Source organism: Crinia signifera, chromosome 2, assembly GCF_055691185.1.
Source record: "Crinia signifera chromosome 2, ASM5569118v1, whole genome shotgun sequence".
Taxonomy (NCBI): Eukaryota; Metazoa; Chordata; class Amphibia; order Anura; family Myobatrachidae; genus Crinia; species Crinia signifera.
Window position 1 is genome coordinate 84,457,338 of NC_139218.1, and position 20,863 is coordinate 84,478,200.

At 44.0% G+C, this 20,863-nt stretch overlaps 1 protein-coding gene across 2 annotated transcripts in view; it reads left to right on the plus strand.

Annotated features, from left to right (window-relative positions):
- Window positions 1-20,863, plus strand: part of POLA1 (DNA polymerase alpha 1, catalytic subunit) — a 332,356-nt gene that overhangs the window by 62,828 nt on the left and 248,665 nt on the right. For both annotated transcript variants that reach the window (XM_083172524.1, XM_083172525.1), the window contains exons 20-25: window positions 11,998-12,127; window positions 13,797-13,916; window positions 15,705-15,807; window positions 19,010-19,134; window positions 19,858-20,007; window positions 20,415-20,537. In XM_083172524.1, the coding sequence (XP_083028650.1) occupies window positions 11,998-12,127; window positions 13,797-13,916; window positions 15,705-15,807; window positions 19,010-19,134; window positions 19,858-20,007; window positions 20,415-20,537 (751 nt within the window). The remainder of the gene's footprint in view (window positions 1-11,997; window positions 12,128-13,796; window positions 13,917-15,704; window positions 15,808-19,009; window positions 19,135-19,857; window positions 20,008-20,414; window positions 20,538-20,863) is intronic.

Sequence of the window (20,863 nt, forward strand, 5' to 3'; positions counted from 1 at the left end):
GAGCAGTTTTATGTCATCGAAATTGTCGAGGCATCTGGTCACAATCAGAGCAGCTAATGTCATCCAACCAAAGGGAGCTGTGTGCAGTAAAAACCTTGATTTTTCCAGTTAAATCAGACAACATTGCAGCAGTGGCATACTTAAACAGGCAAGGAGGGACCAAGAGTCAAGCCCTATTTAAAGATATTTCAACAATCCTGTCCTGGGCAGAAGGAAAGCTTCTTTCGTTATCAGCCCTTCATGTTCCAGGGAAGGAAAACACCAGAGCAGATTTTCTCAGCAGGCAACTGGTATTACTCGGAGAATGCAAACTGAATCACCAAGTATTTGTGGAAATAACGAAGAGGTTTGGCATACCGCAAATAGATCTGATGGCTTAGAATCAGAACAAGGTCGATAGCTTTTATTCAAGATTCCATCTACCAGGAGCAGAGGGGCTAGATGTCTTTTCTCTAAGATGGGATGTCAGTCTGGCCTATGTGGTCCCTCCATTCCCGATGATATCATGAATATTGAAAGAAATCAAGGAGGAACAAGCGACCATTTCCTCTTTCAATGGTCCTGGTGACACAGCTCAACACTGGGATGTAGGAGGGTCCGAAGGAGCCAGGCACCTATCCTAAAGCTTTAGAGGGTAGGCTCCTCCCCTACTGCATCCCGGACTCTTCAGTTCGTGTTAGGTGCCCACTGGAGTGGGTGCTATTCTAAAGGGCTGCATTAGCAGCCGAAGAATTAGAGTAGTTAGGGAATTTTTATTGTTTTATTAACTTTCACCCTAGCTAGGTAGGCACAGTGTGAGGATTCTCATAGTGAATCCTCACACTGCTAGCGCAGCAGGAGCTGACAGAAGCGTGTCCTGTCAGCTCACTGTGCACAAGGGAGACGCTGTCTGGCCTCCCTGTGCAGCGCTTACAGCTTCTTTTGAGAAGCTGCCTGGGCTCCGGAGTACCCTGAAACCGGCTCCACGTTTAGGTGGGGATCATGGGGGACAGGCGCTCCGTGATGGCGGCGGCCATTTTATGCGGAGCTTACACGCTGAGCTCCTATATGAGAGGACAGCAGCGTTGTGACAGGCATGTTCCAAGTGGTCCCCAGTCGAGGGGGAGACACTGGAACTAGGAAATCCTACCTAGGGAGCGGCTGGCTGGGGGTGGTTGGCGCCAAAAGGTCACGGACCCCGCAGCAGCAGGGACTTTTGGTCTCTTCCCTCACTCTGTGTTTGGCGCCTTTCAGAACGCTTGCAGCGGAGCTGAGCTGGCTTACTGATCCTGGCAGAGTGATTTGGATTTCCTGGGCATCGTTTCCCCGCATCTGAAACCAACAGACAGCTAAGTGATTGGGTGCATTGACTCTGTATAAACACTGGTACATTGTTTGCACTGTATATTTATATATATAATATATTTTCACTTGCATCATGTCTGAGCATCAGGCTGTGGTTTTGGGGGAGGGAGCCCTTATTGCACTGAGCGCGTGCAATGTATGCACACAGAAATTTGTCCCTGAGCAGATGGCCAAGGGGGGCTTATGTATTACTTGCGCTGCTGTGAGACCCATGGGGAGTGAAGCCCATAGGGCAGAGCAGATGGAACCCGCGTGGGCCAGTGCCCTAGGCAGGTCAGTGAACGCTTTGGTGCAGCTTCTGGACAGGCAGAGTGATGTGTTGGTAGAATCACAGAGACCTATGCCATCATCTCAGCAGTCTTCTGGCTCCTTGCCTCTTACCCAGGCAGATCCTGCTCTTATTCAGGTGATGCAGGATACTGCTAAGGGGATCAATAGGTTTAGTGAAATACTAGACAAAATGGATGACGTTGCAGGGACCCCTAAAAGGTCTTATGCTATGCCTTCTTTGGCAGATGAGGAGGAGGGAGCGTATACTGACATCCCCTGGGATCAGGGTGATGATTTTGAAGAGACCTCTTCTGCTGGTATAGAGGATCTTATTGTAGCTGTGAAACAAGCTTTAAAACTGTCTGTGGAGGATAAGACTCCTGTTAAAGGTGTTTTTAAGCGACAGCGGAAGGAGGCTGTTACTTTTCCTTCAGATGAGAGGTTACAGGAATTGTTGGAAGGGGCTTGGAAAACTCCTGATAAGAGGCTACAGATGCCTAAGAGATTCCTTAGTCTGTACCCCATGCCAGAGTCTCATGCGGAGCTCTGGGAAAAGGTGCCAGTTGTGGACGCTTCAGTGGCACGTTTGTCCAAGGCTACTGTATTGCCAGTACAGGGCGGTGCAGCTTTTAAAGATTCTGTGGATAAAAAGCTGGAGGGTAACCTCAAGGCTATTTTTGAAGGGGTGGGATTCACTCTACGCCCCATTATTGCTTCAGCCTGGGTCTCTAAGGCCATGATTGAATGGGCTGGTGAATTATGCACCATGCTGCAGGCAGACCCTGGTGCATTGCTGCTGGCAGAGAAAATGAAGGCAGCTGCAGAGTGTGGTGGAAGCAGAGGAGGAAGCTCTTAAAATGGCGACCAGAGTATCCACAGTCTCTATTAATGCCAGGAGAGTGCTCTGGCTTAAGGCCTGGGAAGCAGACAATGAGTCCAAAAAGGCCCTAGAAACTTTAGCTTTCAAGGGAAAGTTACTATTTGGAACAGAACTAGATGAAATTATTAAACAGGCCACGGGCGGCAAAAGTACATTTCTGCCGGCTCCCTCGGCTAAGCAGACCTCCAGGTTCTCTGCTTTTAGGCCGTCCTTTCGGCCCTCCCCTAGAGGTGGTGCGTCCTTTCGAGGACAGTCTTTCAGGGGAAAGTTTCAGTCCTCTAGGGGCAAGACACATAAGTCCAAGTTTGGTTCCTTTAACAAGAAGCCTGCCTCCAAAGGAGAGGATAAACCCTCCGTATGACTGTCAGGGGTGTTGCCCGGCAGTGATAAAGGTGGGGGGGCGTCTCACACACTTCAGGGACGCATGGGCTTCTCTAGACCAGGATGCCTGGGTGTTAGATATTATAACCCAGGGCTACAAAATCCCTTTCAGAGGTCTGCCTCCGAAAAGGTTCATTCCCACATCCTTACCAAAGGAGGCGCTGCTTCGTACAGCTCTTGTGAGAGCAGCTCACTCCCTTTTGGAGAAAGGGGTGGTTACCCCGGTTCCCAGGGCAGAGTGGAAGAAAGGCTTTTACTCCACTCTATTTCTGGTGCCCAAACCAGACGGGTCTTTCAGGCCAATACTAAATTTGAAGTCCCTAAATGTTCATTTATGGGTAGACCATTTCAAAATGGAGTCCCTACAGTCAGTATTCCTGAGTCTGGACCAGGGAGAATTTTTGGCGTCCATGGATGTCCAGGACGCATATCTTCACGTCCCTATACACCCGGAGCATCAGACCTTGTTGAGGTTTGCTATAGGAGACCTGCATTTACAATTCCGGGCGTTACCCTTTGGGCTAGCAACCGCGCCAAGGGTATTCACAAAGATAATGTCAGTGATGGCGGCGGTGCTGAGGCTCAGGGAAATCACAGTAATACCCTATTTGGACGATCTCCTGTTCAAAGCAGAGTCAGCAGCCATGCTTCAGAGTCACTTGGCAGAGGCCATCAGTTTTTTGCAGGCTCACGGCTGGATTTTAAATTTACAAAAATCTCAGTTGGTACCATCACAGAGGCTCCAATTCTTGGGAGTCATACTGGATACCCATCTCCATCGGGTATTTCTCCCGGAGGTAAAGGCCAGGAATCTGGTCACCTTAGTCCAGGAGATTCTCAGGGCTCAGAGCATTTCAGTATGGAGGTGCCTCAAGCTCCTGGGGAAAATGGTGGCGTCATTCGAGACGCTTCAATTTGCCAGGTTCCACTCTCGGGTGTTCCAATGGAACATTTTGTCAGCCTGGTCAGGAAACACTCTGACCATGAAGTCGGAGATGATAGTGCTGTCTTCGGACACTCGAGACTCCTTGAAATGGTGGACAGAAGTAGATTCCCTTCAGTGGGGTCGGTCATTACAGACCTGGGACTGGTGGGTAGTAACTACCGACGCCAGTCTCAGGGGCTGGGGGGCAGTAGTCCTGGATCTCAGGCTGCAGGGCCTGTGGACGGCAGAGGAATCAGCGTTACCAATCAACATCTTGGAGCTGAGAGCTGTCTGGAAAGTGATTTCCTTGGCGGGAGACGGTTACTGAACCTCCCTTTGAGGATTCAGACCGACAATGCCACAGCTGTGGCGTATCTGAATCACCAGGGAGGTACACGCAGCAAATTGGCCATGTGGGAGGTGTCCAGAATCTTCCTATGGGCGGAACAGAATGTTCCAGCTGTATCGGCTATATTCATTCCAGGAATAGAGAATATAGAAGCCGACTTCCTGAGCAGGGAGGAGCTCAAGGAAGGGGAATGGAGCTTACACCCTCAGGTGTTTCACCAGATCACTTTGATGTGGGGAACTCCGGATATGGACCTGATGGCATCCAGGTTCAACCATCAGGTGCCCAGGTTCTATGCCAGAACGAGGGATCCACTAGCGGAGGCAGTGGATGCCATGACTATTCACTGGCAGGGAGATCTCCTCTATGCATTCCCACCAGTACCAATGTTAGCGAGACTTTTGAAGAAAATACAGGGGCAGAAGGTTCCGGTGATTTTAGTGGCCCCAGATTGGCCAAGGAGGTCCTGGTACTCGAGGCTTCAGAGGTTGTCTGTGGACTCATGGCGTCTACCTCTGAGGCCAGACCTTCTAAGACAAGGCCCATTCAATCACCTGGATTCCGATCGATTGATTTTGACGGCCTGGCTATTGAAACCGCCATTTTGAAAAGGAAAGGGTTTTCTGAGGCAGTAGTACAGACTATGATAAAAGCCAGAAAAGCTGTATCTTCGGCAAATTATTATAGAGTCTGGAAGACTTACATTCGATGGTGTGAGAGAAGAAAGGCTCACACATCTCATTTTAAGCTATCAAGAATGATGGAATTCTTACAAGATGGTTTTTCATCGGGCCTAAGCCTTCAGTCATTGAAGGTGCAGATTTCGGCCTTGTCCATCTATTTCCAGAAAAGGATAGCCATTTTGCCGGAAATTCAAACCTTTTTACAAGGAGTATCCAGGTTGAAACCTCCATACAAGCAACCAGTAGCACCTTGGGATCTGTCACTGGTTTTGGAATGCCTTCAGAAGGCACCCTTTGAGCCTTTAAGGTCGGCGGACCTTAAGTTTCTCACATGGAGGCTAGTGTTTTTATTGGCAGTGGCATCTGCTAAAAGGGTGTCAGAGTTGGGAGCTTTGTCATGCAAATCTCCCTTCCTAATTTTTCATGATGACAGGGCAGTTCTGAGAACAGTGCCTCAGTTTTTACCGAAGGTAGTCTCTGCCTTCCATTTAAATCAGGAGATAGTTCTACCTGTGTTTCAACCCCCTGAGGGTTCTAAGAAAAGGGACAAGTTGAAGAGTTTGGATGTTGTGCGTGCTTTACGCATCTATGTGGACAGAGTAAAGAGTGTCAGAAAGACTGATACTTTATTGGTACTGTATGACGTACACAAAATTGGTTGGCCTGCATCTAAGCAGACTATTGCTAGGTGGTTGCGGTCTGTGATAGCCTTTGCATACACCAAAGTGGGTAGACCGGTACCGGCCAGAATAAATGCGCATACCACCAGGTCAGTTGCCACCTCTTGGGCGGCTCGACATGGGGCCACAGCTGAGCAGGTTTGCAGGGCTGCCACTTGGTCTTCTGTTCATACCTTTGCCAAATTCTATAGATTCCACGAGTTCGCGTCGGAGGACGCATCATTCGGGAGAGCAGTGCTGAGAGCTGCAGACCTGAGCGTACCCACCCAAAGGACCGGCTCTGGAACGTCCCAGTGTTGAGCTGTGTCACCAGGACCATTGAAAGAGGAAAAGGGATTTTTATAAGAACTTACCGTTCGAATCCCTTTCTCTGATATGGTCCTGGTGACACAGCGATCCCTCCCTTACGCTCAGTAAGTATGCCAGAAGTTTCATGATGTTCATGTTAAAATGGTTAAAAGTTAACAGTTACGGTTATAAAATGTGCATATAATATGTGCAGGCGTTTGTACTGAGTTAATGTATTCCAGTGGCTTTGAAAGATTGAACTGAAGAGTCCGGGATGCAGTAGGGAAGGAGCCTACCCTCTAAAGCTTTAGGATAGGTGCCTGGCTCCTTCGGACCCTCCTACATCCCAGTGTTGAGCTGTGTCACCAGGACCATATCAGAGAAAGGGATTCGAACAGTAAGTTCTTACAAAAATCCCTTTATTGTTATGATGGGTTTGGGCGCTGAATTATAGATGTCTGCAGCACTGGTCACTATGGTTACTCCCCTAGTAACCGGATTAACGGTTTGAGATTTGATAGTGTTAAGTGACTTTGTGCGCTGACACCCTCCCAGTGTACACCGTGATTGATGGATAGACAAACCACCTTAATGTTTTACACCACCTCTCAGTGAATTTAGGTATAGAAAATATACTCTCCTTATCTCACGTTTCTTCACCTCATCAGAGGCTCTCCATATAAGTGAGATGGAGACATGTAAGACAATGAGAATTCGAGAAAATAGTATAATATTGCAAATACAACAAATTTATTCAAAACAATGAAACATGAAGGAAATATTTTCAAAAATACAATAAAATCTGATAAAAAGACCACATCAGTGGGTCTCAAGTTTGGATGGAGGTTTACCAGATTTTGGAGAAAAGCCTGTAGAGAGATCTTTTCCTCAAGTAAGGAACACTGGTCTTCCGGAAAAACCAGATCTTCAGGCGTCTCTTCAGTCTGCTAATCTGGATTCCTCACAGCCAAAATGCCAGCTTTCTGCTACGCGTGTCGGAACTTCCTTGTTCCTTCCTCAGGCAGTATGCTGGTAATGAGCCCTATGCTGTTCTATATATACCCCTCCCTCCTTTCAGTTCCGGGGGTCAAATTTCATAATTCATTTAAAAATTCATTTGTAACACTAATAATATTGTAAAAACCAATGATCATATGTTACAGACTAAAACCGCCACATAACTTGTGTATTTAAAATACAGTAGGAGATGGAAAGTCTCTAGAAACGGAGATCGCGGCATTTGAACCGCAAACTCCGTCAATGGAACGCACGGCCAAAATGGCCTTTCACGCATAGCAGAAAGCTGGCATTTTGGCTGTGAGGAATCCAGATTAGCGGACTGAAGAGATGCCTGAAGGCCTGGTTTTTCCGAAAGACCAGTGTTCCTTACTTGAGGAAGAGATCGCTCTACAGGCTTTTCTATCTTCAAAATCTGGTAAACCTCCATCCAAACTTGAGACCCACTGATGTGGTCTTTTTATCAGATTTTATTGTATTTTTGAAAATATTTCCTTCAGGTTTCATTGTTTTGAATAAATTTGTTGTATTTGCAATATTATACTATTTTCTCGAATTCTCATGGTCTAACATGTCTCCATCTCACTTATATGGAGAGCCTCTGATGAGGTGAAGAAACGTGAGATAAGGAGAGTATATTTTCTATACCTAAATTCACTGAGAGGTGGTGTAAAACATTAAGGTGGTTTGTCTATCCATCAATCACGGTGTACACTGGGAGGGTGTCAGCGCACAAAGTCACTTAACACTATCAAAGCGACCATTATTGTAGTTCTTCCATTTTTGCCCAAGAGGGATTGGTTCCCAACAGTTCTTCGGATGGTAATTCAAGAACCATGGAGATTACCAGCAATATCCAACTTTCTGCAGCAGGGTCCTCTGTCACATCCAGACATTTAGACTCAAGTTAACGGCATGGAAATTGAGTGGTCAATTCTAGTTAAGAAAGGGGTTTCTGACCAAGTAGCCAGATTCCTGTTGAAAGCAAGGAAGAAGATTTCATTTGAAATTTACTACAGAATTTGGAGAAAATATCTGTCGTGGTCCGAGTCATATCCAAAGACCGAGAAGTATGATCCAAGTTTTCTGCAATTTCTTTATGATGGCTTTTATAAAAGGTCTGGCACCATCTACTCTTAAAGTGCAGATTTCAACTCTGTCAGTATTGCTGGATAAGACTGGCTAAAAAAAGCCTGGTGAAGAAATTGTCAAGCCATTAAGAGGGAACGTCCGAGAGTGAAGTCACCCCTTGCTCCATGAAATCTAAATCTAATAGTAGGAGCACTTATTTCGCCTTTTGAACCCATTTAGAAAATTACTCTAAAGTTCATTACCTGGAAGTTAGTGTTTCTCACAGCCATAACACCTGCCAAGAGGGTCGGGGAATTGCAGGCTTTACCGCAGAAGAGCCTTATCTAAATATATTTCCCGATCGAGTTGTACTGAGAACTAACCCTATGTTCCTGCCAAAAGTAATTTCAGATTTCCACCTGAATCAAGAGGTCGTTCTTCCAGCATTTTACCCTAATCCTAAGAATGAGGAGAAATTACACATGTTGGATGTGAGGAGAGCTATTTCTTGTTATCCCCAGAGAGTGGAAGCAATACAGAAATCTAAGCAATTGTTTACACTCCATTCGGGTCCAAGGAAAGGCGAAGCAGCCTCTAAGGCAGGCATTTCCAACCACGGTCCTCAAGGCAAACCAACAGTGCAGGTTTTAGCCATGTCTACCTCTTGGGTGAGAAGGGCGCAAGTTTCCACAAAAGATATATGTGCAGCAGCAACATGGTCCTCTGTACATACCTTTTCTATGTACTATAACATTGATGTATCTAATGCCCACTTTGGGAGAAATGTTCTTCAGCAAACGACAGATGGAGCCTAGTTCTTGCAGGGGCTGGCGAATCACCAGCGGCCGGCTCTCGCCAGGGGCACAAGAATCTTTTGCGCACCCTGTGGCTACGGTGATCTCTCCTGTGCTTCCCGCCGCCCCCCCCTATTCCTGCCAGTCTCCCTGAAGTGGAGACGGGCAGGGACCCACAGCGGCCCCATCCGGAAACTGGGACCCGCGTGCGTCTGAGATGCACGCGCGTCCCAGTCAGATGGAGCACCTTTGCGCCGGCTATCGCCAGGACAGGCATGCTGGCAATCCCTGGGCAAGAACCAGGGGCCGCTCCGTCTGTATGCTGTGATTTATTAATATATTTCTGAAGCATGAATTGACTTTGTGTTTATTTACCCGCCCTTATTATGCTTTGGTATATCCCAGAGTAATGGCTGCCATGGAGTGTGTGGAAGAAAAATGAAAATTATACTTACGATAATTTATTTTCTTTTGAAACACTCATTCCTGCATTCCCTCCCAAGGTATAGACCTTACAAAAGACTGTAGAGCAAAGGGGAGGAGGTTCTATATACCCGAGGGGGGCGGAGTTTTAAATCTACCTGTCTAACACTGGAGGAGAGGGGGATAAACCCCAGAGTAATGGCTGCCGTGGAGTGATAGAAATGATTGGGTGGTGCTGCCATGGGGAGTGGTTCAGAAGAAAATAAATTATCGTAAGTATAATTTGCATTTTTCTTTTGGCCCATGATTTTTTGAAACAAGGACGGCGACCCGAAGCGTGGCGAGCGCAGCGGTACGCGTCCTACGACCTTTTCATACCCCCACTATCCACGTCGGCGTGGAGTTGAGAATAGATTAGTGTGGCGAGCGGACGCGGATACCTTCACAGGTAAACGCGTCCCTTCGCGGGCTTCACAGGTATCCGCGTCCCCTCGCGGGGCTCGCTGTGCTTGCCACGCTTCGGGGTCGGTGGCTCGCTGCGCTCGCCACACTAATCTATTCTCAACTCCACTGGATAGTGGGGGTATGAAAAGGTCGTAGGATGCGTACCGCCGCCCCTTGCGGGCTTGCTGCGCTCGCCACGCTGCGGGTTCACGTTTATAGTGGGGGGGTGGCGTGGGGGTGCATTTAACATTGTAAGCACCCATTAGGGTGCTTAACATTGTATAAGCACCCATTAGGGTGCTTATACAATGTTTAATAGCATCGCATCGTATGGCATTGTATGCCATGTACAATGGCATACAATTTGAAAATTGTATGCCATCGTACACTAACCAACGAAATCGCGTCGCATCGCATGCCATCACATGCGTTATGGTATGCGATGCGATGGGCGCCGCCAAAATACACAAGTACCAAAAAAATAAAAAAAAAATAACTTTTTACAAGTTTTTTTAAAGACTGAACCATGTACAGATCTCAATGATCTGTGCATGGTTCTGTCAAATTTATTATTTATTTATTTTTGCGACTTTTGGTAACATTTAGCAAAAATCGCACCCTATTAAATTTGCGAGTCGCATACTTTATAATGGAAAAACATCTGGATGCGAATTGAAGTGTGAGAAAAAAAAATTTAACAGGTCAAAAAGCATCTCCCCCCCCCCCCCCCCCCCCCCTCCCCGCAATTTGCATTTTATTAAGGGGATATGCAATGTGCCGCCGCTATTTCCGACATGGGAAATAGCAGCGGCACCCTATTGAATGCTGTCTTTAGCGACAGCATTGATGCGGGATCACGGCAGAACGGGCCCGACTTTAGAAGCTCGTTCTGCCAATAACGGCCGTGTGTTGTTGCGATTCTGGCCGCATATCGAAAATCCACGGCCATTTTTGCGGCCACACCCCCTTTTCGCCGAGCGGCAGGCAACATTGATTCCCGCTTGTCGTTCTGTGAACGATCAAACCGCAAACGGGCCAGGATAACGGCTGTCGGCGGGGATCGTCAGCCGTGATCCCAGATTGCATACCCCCCTCTACGTGCGATATTTGGAAACTGTGCGAATTCTGCCTTTTTTGAGGAAAAAAATTGCAAATTGTAAAAAAATTGCACTGTATTAAATCTTGCCCTTTGTGCGTACTGAAGCAGACATGCATTTGAGCTAATTGTAATGTTTCAACTTTTAAATTGAAGATCTTGGAATAATTTTGTATTTAATGCCATGATATTTGCAAAACACACTTTCTTTGTTGCAGTTGCAAAGACTAATTTCTTTGTGGGTAATTGGTGGGGATAGGACATTGTACCGGAAGGACAGTGGGCAGTAACAATTTCAAAACGGACCCTGAAAAGTGCTTATTTCTTCACAAAAAAGGGAACATTTGAATAATGTGAATGCAGGTTTAAGGTCTTTCCATATAGTGCTGAAGCTGCAATGCTATGACATGATGCTCAGTCTGCCCTTAGTGAGTAGTTTCTTGGGTATAAGGAAGACGACCAATATCTTGTGTTATTATGGAGTGTTTGATTTAATAATCATGGCCATTTTTATTTATCTTGCATAAGAAAAATATCCCTGCAATACCCGGCCTTATAGAAGTCACTAAAGGCCCTTGCACAAATAACCTGGGTCAGACTTGGATTGGTGACATGTCGACCCGGGTCAAGGTGCGGTGTGAATGCACCACATCGAGTAACCGTGTTCAGCCAATCTGGCATTTAGACCCATGCTATAAGAAAGGTTAAACCCGGGCCGCCTAATGTACAGTATAACAGGCAACCCAGGTTCAATCTGAAAGTGTCTGACCTGGGATTGTGACGTGAAATGAGTATTATGCTGCTTTTACACCAAAAGCTGGGTCGAACACTGGAGTTTTAACGCAGCTCCAACCCTGGGTGCTACCTGGCTTGCGACCCTTTTACACTACCATTCCCACCTCGCATGATATGTTGTTCAATGAAACCTGTACTATCGCTGCTGCCTCGAAAGCTTGGCGCTCATAGAGGATTTTGTTTTATTTGCCTGAGACTGATGAAACAAAATTGCAGATAAGCCATGTCTGTCACTTATCTGAGATCTTGTTTCGCCAACCTGGGACAGATGCGACAAAATCTCTGGTAAGCCTCAGCTTCTACCGGCTTATCGGGGGATAGCCCCCTGCAAGCCAATTACCCACGATCAATTATTGCAGTTATTGGATACCCCCCAAAGTTGATATAGCCATCTTGCAATATGTAAGCTAGGATAGTAGGGGATCATCAACCTAGTAACTTTTTTAGCATTGCCATTATTTACATGTATTTGATTTACACTAATGACTAAGCTATGTTTTTTTTTTTTTATTGCTTTTGATGACATTTGATACTTACCATTTTACTTGTACCAACAGTGATTCTTCACAACTTCTCTACATGCTAGAGAACATCTGGACAGATGCCAGATTCATTCTACAGATCATGTGCGAGCTGAATGTTCTCCCCTTGGCCTTACAGATAACCAATATTGCGGGAAACGTTATGGTAATTATTGGTTTTACAATTATTGGGGGAACTTGTGTGTTAAAATAAATCCATGCAGCTATTGAACTAAAATGTGTTCACTTTAGCAAAGATGTATGCCATACAATGGGGGGTATTTAATCTGCGCCAATATTTCCCGACTGGAAAAGTATCAGCACTCTCCTATTCAGTGCTGCCAACGACCGCAATGCTGCCGTTACCAACATCATTGAAGGTTTTGATGGAAACTGTCGTGGATTGTCGCATTCCCGGCCGATTTCAGGACTTTCCAACACTGTTGGTACAGGTTTAGTATCCCTCATGAAAAATGCTCAGGACCAGAAGCATTTTGGATAACGGATTATTCTGTATTTCGGTATATTTTTATATTTGAATGAGGTATTTGATTTTTTCATACAACATAAATGCAAGGTACCTCAAATGCATGAAACCCACAGATATATTTTGTTTGTGCATGAAACAATGTTTCAAAACCTGGAACAAAGTTTTTGTGTACTATCAAAAAAATTCATTCTGGACACTGTTTTTTTGGAATAACTTAGATAAGGGTACTAATCCTGTACATTGATTACCAACATTCGCATTAGTGTCTGAAGCCAGCGAAAATGGCCAGGATTCCAGCTGTCGGGAAGTTCTGTCAGTCGGAATCCTGGATCGAATACCCCCCTCAGTGTGTAATTGGTTTGGCTGGCAATTTTGAGTTGAAATATTTCATGCTTCCTTGGATCATAACGCTTGAGGTTCTGTAGTTGGCACATTGAGGCCAGTCATTTTTTGGATACAGCATGGCAAACACTTCTACATGTTTTTTATTTATTTGCATTTGTTATTCTTAAGTTTATAGGTACCTCAAATTATTCCATGCAGTTTAGAAAGCATTTCTGGAATAAGAAATACATTTGTATTTTGTTTTCCTTATACAGTATTAAACTAATTTTACAGTATCATTGAAATGTAATTCAATCCAGACAGCCAACATGCACTTCTGTGTTGTACTGCCTCAAAATAGTTTGAAGTCTGTCTGTGTCTTTTAACCTAGCTGAAATCTTTCATGTTTTTTTTTTTCATTTTCTATCCAGTGAGTGGATCAAATTCAGCTTGAAATTTCTAATGACTAGAAATGATCTAGTTTCATAGCATGTCGCTCCTACTGAATCAAGCGACTGTAACAAACTGACTCCGTTGACAGAGATGATGTGTCTTGTCAGCGTATTCATCTTTCCAAAATCATGTTGAGCTGGTTTAAAAGCAAAGTGTCATTTTGTGTGCTATTCCATTCCAAATCTTGTACTCTTAAACGAGTAAATGTCTTTTTATATTTTGAAAGTAGAATGTTTTGGCTTTTTTCTTGTGAAATCTGACTGACACAAAACAGCATTTACGGAGCTGCTGTCTGCTGGTGGTGTCTCTATGTATTGGTCAGTGACATTGCTCAGCAATTGCAGTTTGGTTTAGTATTCTTGTTTTGTAAATTTACATTGTAACCATTTTTATGAAATTAATGTTTATTTTCTGAGCTTGAAACAAATGTGTAAATGTTTCACTTTAACTGTAGAATATTAAAGATATGTGGCATACTGTTTTGGCTTATCATAGAAAGCTTCCCATTCATTTTGCTCAAATCGAAACTGTTCATCTTATCTCACTGTTGAAAATTTCTTTTACGTAGTCAAATACATTGATGGGTGGGCGCTCCAAGCGAAATGAGTTCCTCCTGCTTCATGCTTTCTTTGAACATGACTACTTAGTACCTGACAAGCGGGTTTTCAAGAAAAGCCAGCCGGCTGTGGTAAGTATCATATTATTACTGTTCTACTGATACCAGTAGGTTAACTTGTCATGTTCCGTTAGCTGATTAAATCCAGTGATATAGCATTGATGCAGCCAAAATAATTGAATTCTGTGATTGTGTTTTGGACAATATTAGCTGCGTGACCTGCTGGCAGCAGTGCCTTAAGTTTCAATAAACAAAAGTAGCTGGTAACCATTTTTTTTTTGCTGTAGTTCACTGAGCCAGTTACTCAGTATATGACCCAAATTGTTAAAATCGAATACACGTGTGTAGACAGACAAAGTCAGAATAATTGTCATATCAGGCAATTATTTAAGCTAGTCAGCACAGACAGTTTTGTGCACAAATAAATATGTCCACACTTGATACTGATTGAGAATATTCAAGAAATAAGACCTATAACTGCAATTTTGTTTTAATTTGGGGCCTGGATTTTTTCAGTCCTATCCATATTTTGGTTATAAAAATAGTTATAAGATTGTTGAAACACCTTTCTTGGCAATTAACCTAGGCATGTCCAGACTATGGCCCTCCAGCTGTTGTGAAACTACAAGACTCAATATGTTTTGCCACAGTTTTGCTATTAGGTAATGCTAAAACTAAGTCAAGGCATTCTGGGATGTGTAGTTTTACAACAGCTGGAGGGCCACAGTTTGGACATGCCTTTCACAATTATTTTGTTCCAGCGATTGCTCTATTTTTGTATTACTGAAGCTAAATACAATTAAGGGACACATTGTTTTAATTTATTTGGCTTACATTGCACTGAGATGCTGATTGATTTTTTTTTATTTTGACACCTTAAGGCCCCCATACACTAGTCCAACTTGTCCTAAGGACAAGTCGGACCAGTTTGCCCTTGAGAGACACCTGGCTGATACCTGCCAAGTTCGCTTACAATTTGATGTGCCATTTTGTACATGCAATGAATCGATTTATTCTATGTAATATCCCCTGGGCTGCTGCGGCATGGGGGCAGGCAGTGGGGTCTGGGAGCTTGAAGCGGTATTTCCAGATGGCAGGGTGAATTTGCACTGCTGAATTTGAAAACCTATTTTGAAAAGATTGGCCTTACGCTGATTGACTGAATTCTTTCAGCGCCTGCCAGTTTTTTTTCTAAATATTTTTTTCAAATTCAGCAGCGCTGCCTGGCAATTACCGCTACAAGCTCCCAGCCACCGCTGCCAGCCCCACTTACCCTGGTGCCTGGACCCAGCTGCTGCACATAGGTGTGTGCCAGCAGTGCTTCATCGCAAAGATATATGTATTTGTCCATCGCTGCTGTAATTCGCACTATATTTCAGCAGAAATATTCATAGCTCATGGTTTGGTTAGCCTGAACAATTTAGTAGTGAAACATCACCTCCTATGGAAGTTTGAATATGTCACATTATAATGTTAGCTGTGAATGCACTGCATGCAGCTTGTTTGAGAGTGGACCATGTTAGCATGATCTGATGCTTTGACTTCACTTTGCAATAGTACGTTACTGATCAAAGAGTGAATTGCTCAATGTGCAGGTGCACTTAAGGCAGTGGTAGTCAACCCTAGCCCTCGAGAGCTACCAACAGTTCACATTTTCCAGACAACCTAGCTGCTGCACTCATTAATCACTGACACATTTTAAAAGATACACAGATGGAGCTAATTATCTCATTTGTGATTCTGTGAGGAGACCTGCAAAACATGCACTGTTGGTAGCTCTCGAGGACTAGGGTTGGCTACCCCAGACTTAAGGCATAAGCATGCACTATGCATAAGACTACATTTCTGCATTTACTGCAGGTGGATGATGATGATGAGGATATGGCTATAGATCAAGATAAAAACAAGAAAGGTCGGCGGAAGGCTGCATATGCAGGTGGCTTGGTACTGGACCCCAAAGTTGGTGAGATGAAATCCTTCTTTGCCTTATAATGTGATGGATACATGTAAAATTCGGTTATCCCTCATAACAATTTCTATTTAAATACAGAATGGTAACATTATAAAACGTAGAAAGGCAAAATAATACGTTTCACCAGTGAAAACAAAATGTATTCGCTTAAAACAATTGTATGAGGACCACCATAATAGGGGGTAGGGAAGCGTGCTTTAGGTGCCGAATGCCACACATCCCAAATCTTCCCTAAAGAACTGACACCGACTCTGACCTTCATTAACTGGTAAGGTATATACTAGACCTCTGAAGTAACCAGATGGAAAGCCATATTTGATTTGAAGGTTAATGCTTTTGGCCAAATAGATGCTACACAGGCAAATCTCTGTGGGAACAAATGTTAATGAGTCTTCCTACAGTATACTCTCTTTTGGGCTGCCAATTCTATACTACATCTGTTCTTTTCCCTGTGCAGTCTCTCTTGTCAGACTTAAGTGGAGATGTATCAATTAAGTAGAGATTTGTCAATGTGCCATTGAGAGAGAATACTGTAGTCAAATGAAGTTGCACATAACCGAAGAGGTTCTAGCTGTAAGTTACATTACACAGTCTATAAAAAGGGCATTGGGATGCTGATTGGTTGTTTTAGACACCATAAGGCACCCATACACTAGTCCGACTTGTCCTAACAACATGTCAGACCAGTTTGCTATTGAGAGCCCCCTGGCAGATACCCAGGAAGCTCGCTTACGATTTGGCACTTGATGTGCCATTTTCACATTCAGCAGCGCTTTCCACCCCGCTGCCCGGCAAATACCACTACAAGCTCGCAGTCGCTGCTGCGCATAAGTTTGTGGCAGCAGTGCTTCAACGCTGACACACATCCATGGATCGAACAGTCACATGTGTCACATGTGGCACGGGTGGGTCCGATCCGATCCGGGATGTCAAACACATCCAATTTGGGGTGGTTTCTGTGCTCGATCCGTCTGGAGGATCCTGGCAATGGGTAGGAGATTAGTTTCCTCTCCTACCACTGCAGTTTTTGCACCCCTCCAAAGTAATAGAAAAAAAACCTCATGGCACATATATCCATGGACAACATCTTAGTAATAAAGTTTACACTGTTCGATTTTTTTAGTCTATTTTTATATTACATTTTGCTTATATAGGCAAAATTGTATCAGTATCTAGCGGTTTTCAGCCATATTTGATGCCGAATCAATCCTGATGCTCGCTCCTGCTGAGTCTATATCGAATAAAAAAGTAGACTGCAGGCAAGGCTATAGATTGTAAGCTTGCGAGCAGGGCCCTCCTACCTCCATGTTGGTTTGTATCTACCCAGTCTGTTTAATCACGGTTTCCAATTGTAAAGCGCAATGGAATATGCTGCGCTATATAAGAAACTGTAAATAAGACTATATTGTACAGATTTGTACTATATAATCAAAATCGAATGTGTTTAGCTTGCCAAACAGATCTAATCACACCATATGTCAGTAGTTCCCAAACTGTATGCTGTGGCTCCCTGGGGTGCCTCGGGACACTTGCAGGGGTGCCTCGGGTTGGTCATTCAGGACCAATTCAAATAATTTATGATCAATTATTTTTGGACAAAACCAGTGCTGGTAGCTGCCAATCATAAAATGCGTACAATCAGAACAAAATACTTCCCTTTACCACATAACTGAACATAAGAAGCACAAATAAACACAATCTACTTAATATGATATATATTTTTTGGGGCCTAGGGGTGCCGTGGAAAAATTATGATACTCTAGGGTGCCGTGACTAGAAAAAGATTGGGAACCCCTGCCATATGTACATCCCTTAAGATCAGGGGTGGGCAATAATTTCAGCTGGGGTACCGCTTAACACTTCCAGTAAATGTTCGAGGGCCGCGCTCAGGAAAAGTGGGTGTGACCATGCAAAAGGGGGTGTGGTCACGCAAATACATACACACACACACACACACAAACACAAACTAATTGTCTGGCAGCTCCTTATTTTTATTTATTATTATTTTTCAGGGCCGTGGTGCCTGAGCGAGGGGAAGCCAGGAGAGGTCAGGGAAAGCCAGGCGTGTCACGCGGCCGCCTAAACCTGACTGCGCCCGCCCAGCATTATTGGGAGTGTGGAAGGGGACGTGGTCGTGCTGCGGCCGCACCAACCAATGGCTGGGAGGCGGCTGCCACGTCACCGCGTCCCCTCCCAGTCCCAGTAATGCTGTATAAATTATATATAATTATAAATTAGATAATTGACAACTAATTTGACATTGTGGCCATGTTTTGCCTTCTGGGGTCCTACTGCTACTTAGTTATCTTCCATTTCATCTCCAGCATTTGTACTGTAATATGCTTAAAACCTTGACAAAACTATTTGAGATGTGTTCAGGAACCTTGCTATTTTATGGAGATAAATACTATTCTTGGCAATAATCTGCCAAAGTATAGCATTTCCTTGGCAAACTATTATCATTATTCTTTAAGGGAAATGCATCCAACAGTTTACCATAATATATTATGGACTAGAAACACATATTTAAATAAAATGGTTTATCAAAAACATACCCACTTATGTTAGGCTTCCTTTGCACAGTGGGGCTGAGCGAGGGGAAGCCAGGAGTCACGCTGAGCGAGGGGAAGCCAGGAGTCACGCTGAGCGAGGGGAAGCCAGGAGTCACGCTGAGCGAGGGGGAAGCCAGGAGAGTCAAGCGGCTGCCAAAAAACGGACTGCGCCTGCCCCGCACAGAATTACTGGGAGTGAGGGAGGTGGCGCCGTCACGTGATGGCCACACCAACCTATTGCGGGGAGGCGGCTGACTAGTCAGTGTCCCCTCCCACACTCCCAGTCATGCTGTACGCGGCAGGTGCAGTCAGGCATTGGCGGCAGTGGAACAGGTGGCACCACACTTGTTTTAGCCCTGCGGCTTCCAGTTAAATGACAAGCGGCTAATGCTAGTCGGGCCGCTTGTCATAGGGGCAGAGGTCAGTGTGGCGGGCCTGACTTGAGCGGGCCGCATACGGCCCGCGGGCCGCCTGTTGCCCACCTCTGCTTAAGATAGATGCACCTAATTTCATCATTGAACATTGGGCTATATTACTTCTAACTCTTGAAAGCTTAATGTGGTTATTGCTCTGTTTGGTTAAATCTATAGCTGTGTATCACTTATAATATTTAACTTTTTTTTTCTTTTTTTTTCTTCTAGGCTTCTATGATAAGTTCATCTTACTCCTGGATTTTAACAGCTTATACCCCTCTATCATACAAGAATATAATATATGCTTTACCACAGTACACAGAACTGCTGCTAATGCCCGGAATAGGAAAGAGGTGGGTACTCTGCCTGCTGGCCATTGCCCAGCCACTTTATATCACTGCTGTATACTCTTTTACATGATACAAACTGTAAATATGTGCAAAATACTTGTCATAAATTAGTGTACAGACAGAGGTTGTATGGAAGGCTATGGGACCACATTTGGCTAGGGCCACATTTGGACTGCTGGCCACCAGCTGCTGTAGTGTGTTAAATTAATCAGACAGCTATCAATATTTAAGTATTTTATCAAGTAATCTAAAATATGCATATAGCATATTGATAGCCACTGAACTGTTTCATTCCAGACTTAAAAATGTAAATTTGCTTAGTCATTACGAGCTGTGCCAATGCATACAGTGTATGTACATTATATATGTGCAAGCAAACTGTTTAACTAGCATGGTGCATGAAAAGGCATAACCTTCCTCTGAATCTGCCATAAGGAAAGCGTTAATTATATAGCTATACAGTTGATAAAAGGCCATGTTTTCGTTTTTGTTCATGAAATTGCTGGTGTTTCTGCAGTCTTTTTTTCTTTTTTTTTTCTGATTTTTTTTTTTATTTGCTGCTTAGTGTCTTGCAAGATAATCAGCACATTTGAGCAGGGACAGCGATTTAACTGCAAGAGGCTAGCAAATGTTGCTGCTCAAGACACACGCCTGTATTTTCAGTGAGAAGAGAGCAGAATTAAAGATTGTGTAGCATATTGATGTGCCGCTATATTGTGTTTGCAGGATGAGAATCAAGATGAAATTCCGGAGCTACCTCAGTCAGATCTTGAGATGGGAATTTTACCTCGGGAGATCCGAAAACTAGTGGAGAGGAGGCGTCATGTCAAGCAACTGATGAAACAGCCTGACCTCAATCCTGACTTGTACCTGCAGGTAATGATCCTCGGAAGGCCTGTTTGTTGTAAAGAGATAAGTGCCTTGCTGTGTACTGTTAAGTCCTGAAATTTTGAAGCCAGTTTATTGCATTCTTGTGGCCTCTGCATTTGTACATTTTTACTTACTGAGTTTCATACAATTTGTTTCAGCTTTGTGGTATGCTGTAATTTGTAACCAGAATTAATCCATGATTACTTTGTATTACAAGTACTGTACTAGACAAACCATTAAGATTTCTTAAAATGAGGTCGTTCTCAATGACACAATAGTTTATAATTTCAGCATATACTGTATGTAATGTTTTGCACTATATTGTACAATATCTGCACACTTCATGACCTGCATAATTGTTGAGATTGTAGTTGTTGCTTTTTCAGTTGTTTTGTGTCTGTGTTTATATTCAGTATGACATCAGACAGAAGGCTCTGAAGCTTACCGCCAACAGCATGTATGGTTGTTTGGGATTTTCCTTCAGCAGGTTCTATGCCAAGCCTTTGGCTGCACTGGTCACTCACCAGGGGCGAGAGGTAAGCAAAAATAACTTTCATTTTTTTGTTTGTTTTTGAAGATGCAACTTGTCTATGTAGTTTCCTTGCCTCCTAAGGGGTTAAAGTCGGAAAACCTTATACTGGTTTGCTATTAGTTGTAACTCTACTATAACTAGTGATATGAAAAAAAGACAATAAATAATATTTCATTCGTTTATGTGAGAAACTAATTCTGCACTGTGTAATTTGGAACAACTTTCATATCTGTGAAATTTATTTAGCAAATCCATTCAAGTAATATTTCAGCAGTATACAGTAAGTCTGTTGAATCTTTGTTTGTCAAAAACTGTTTTCCCTCCTATGCG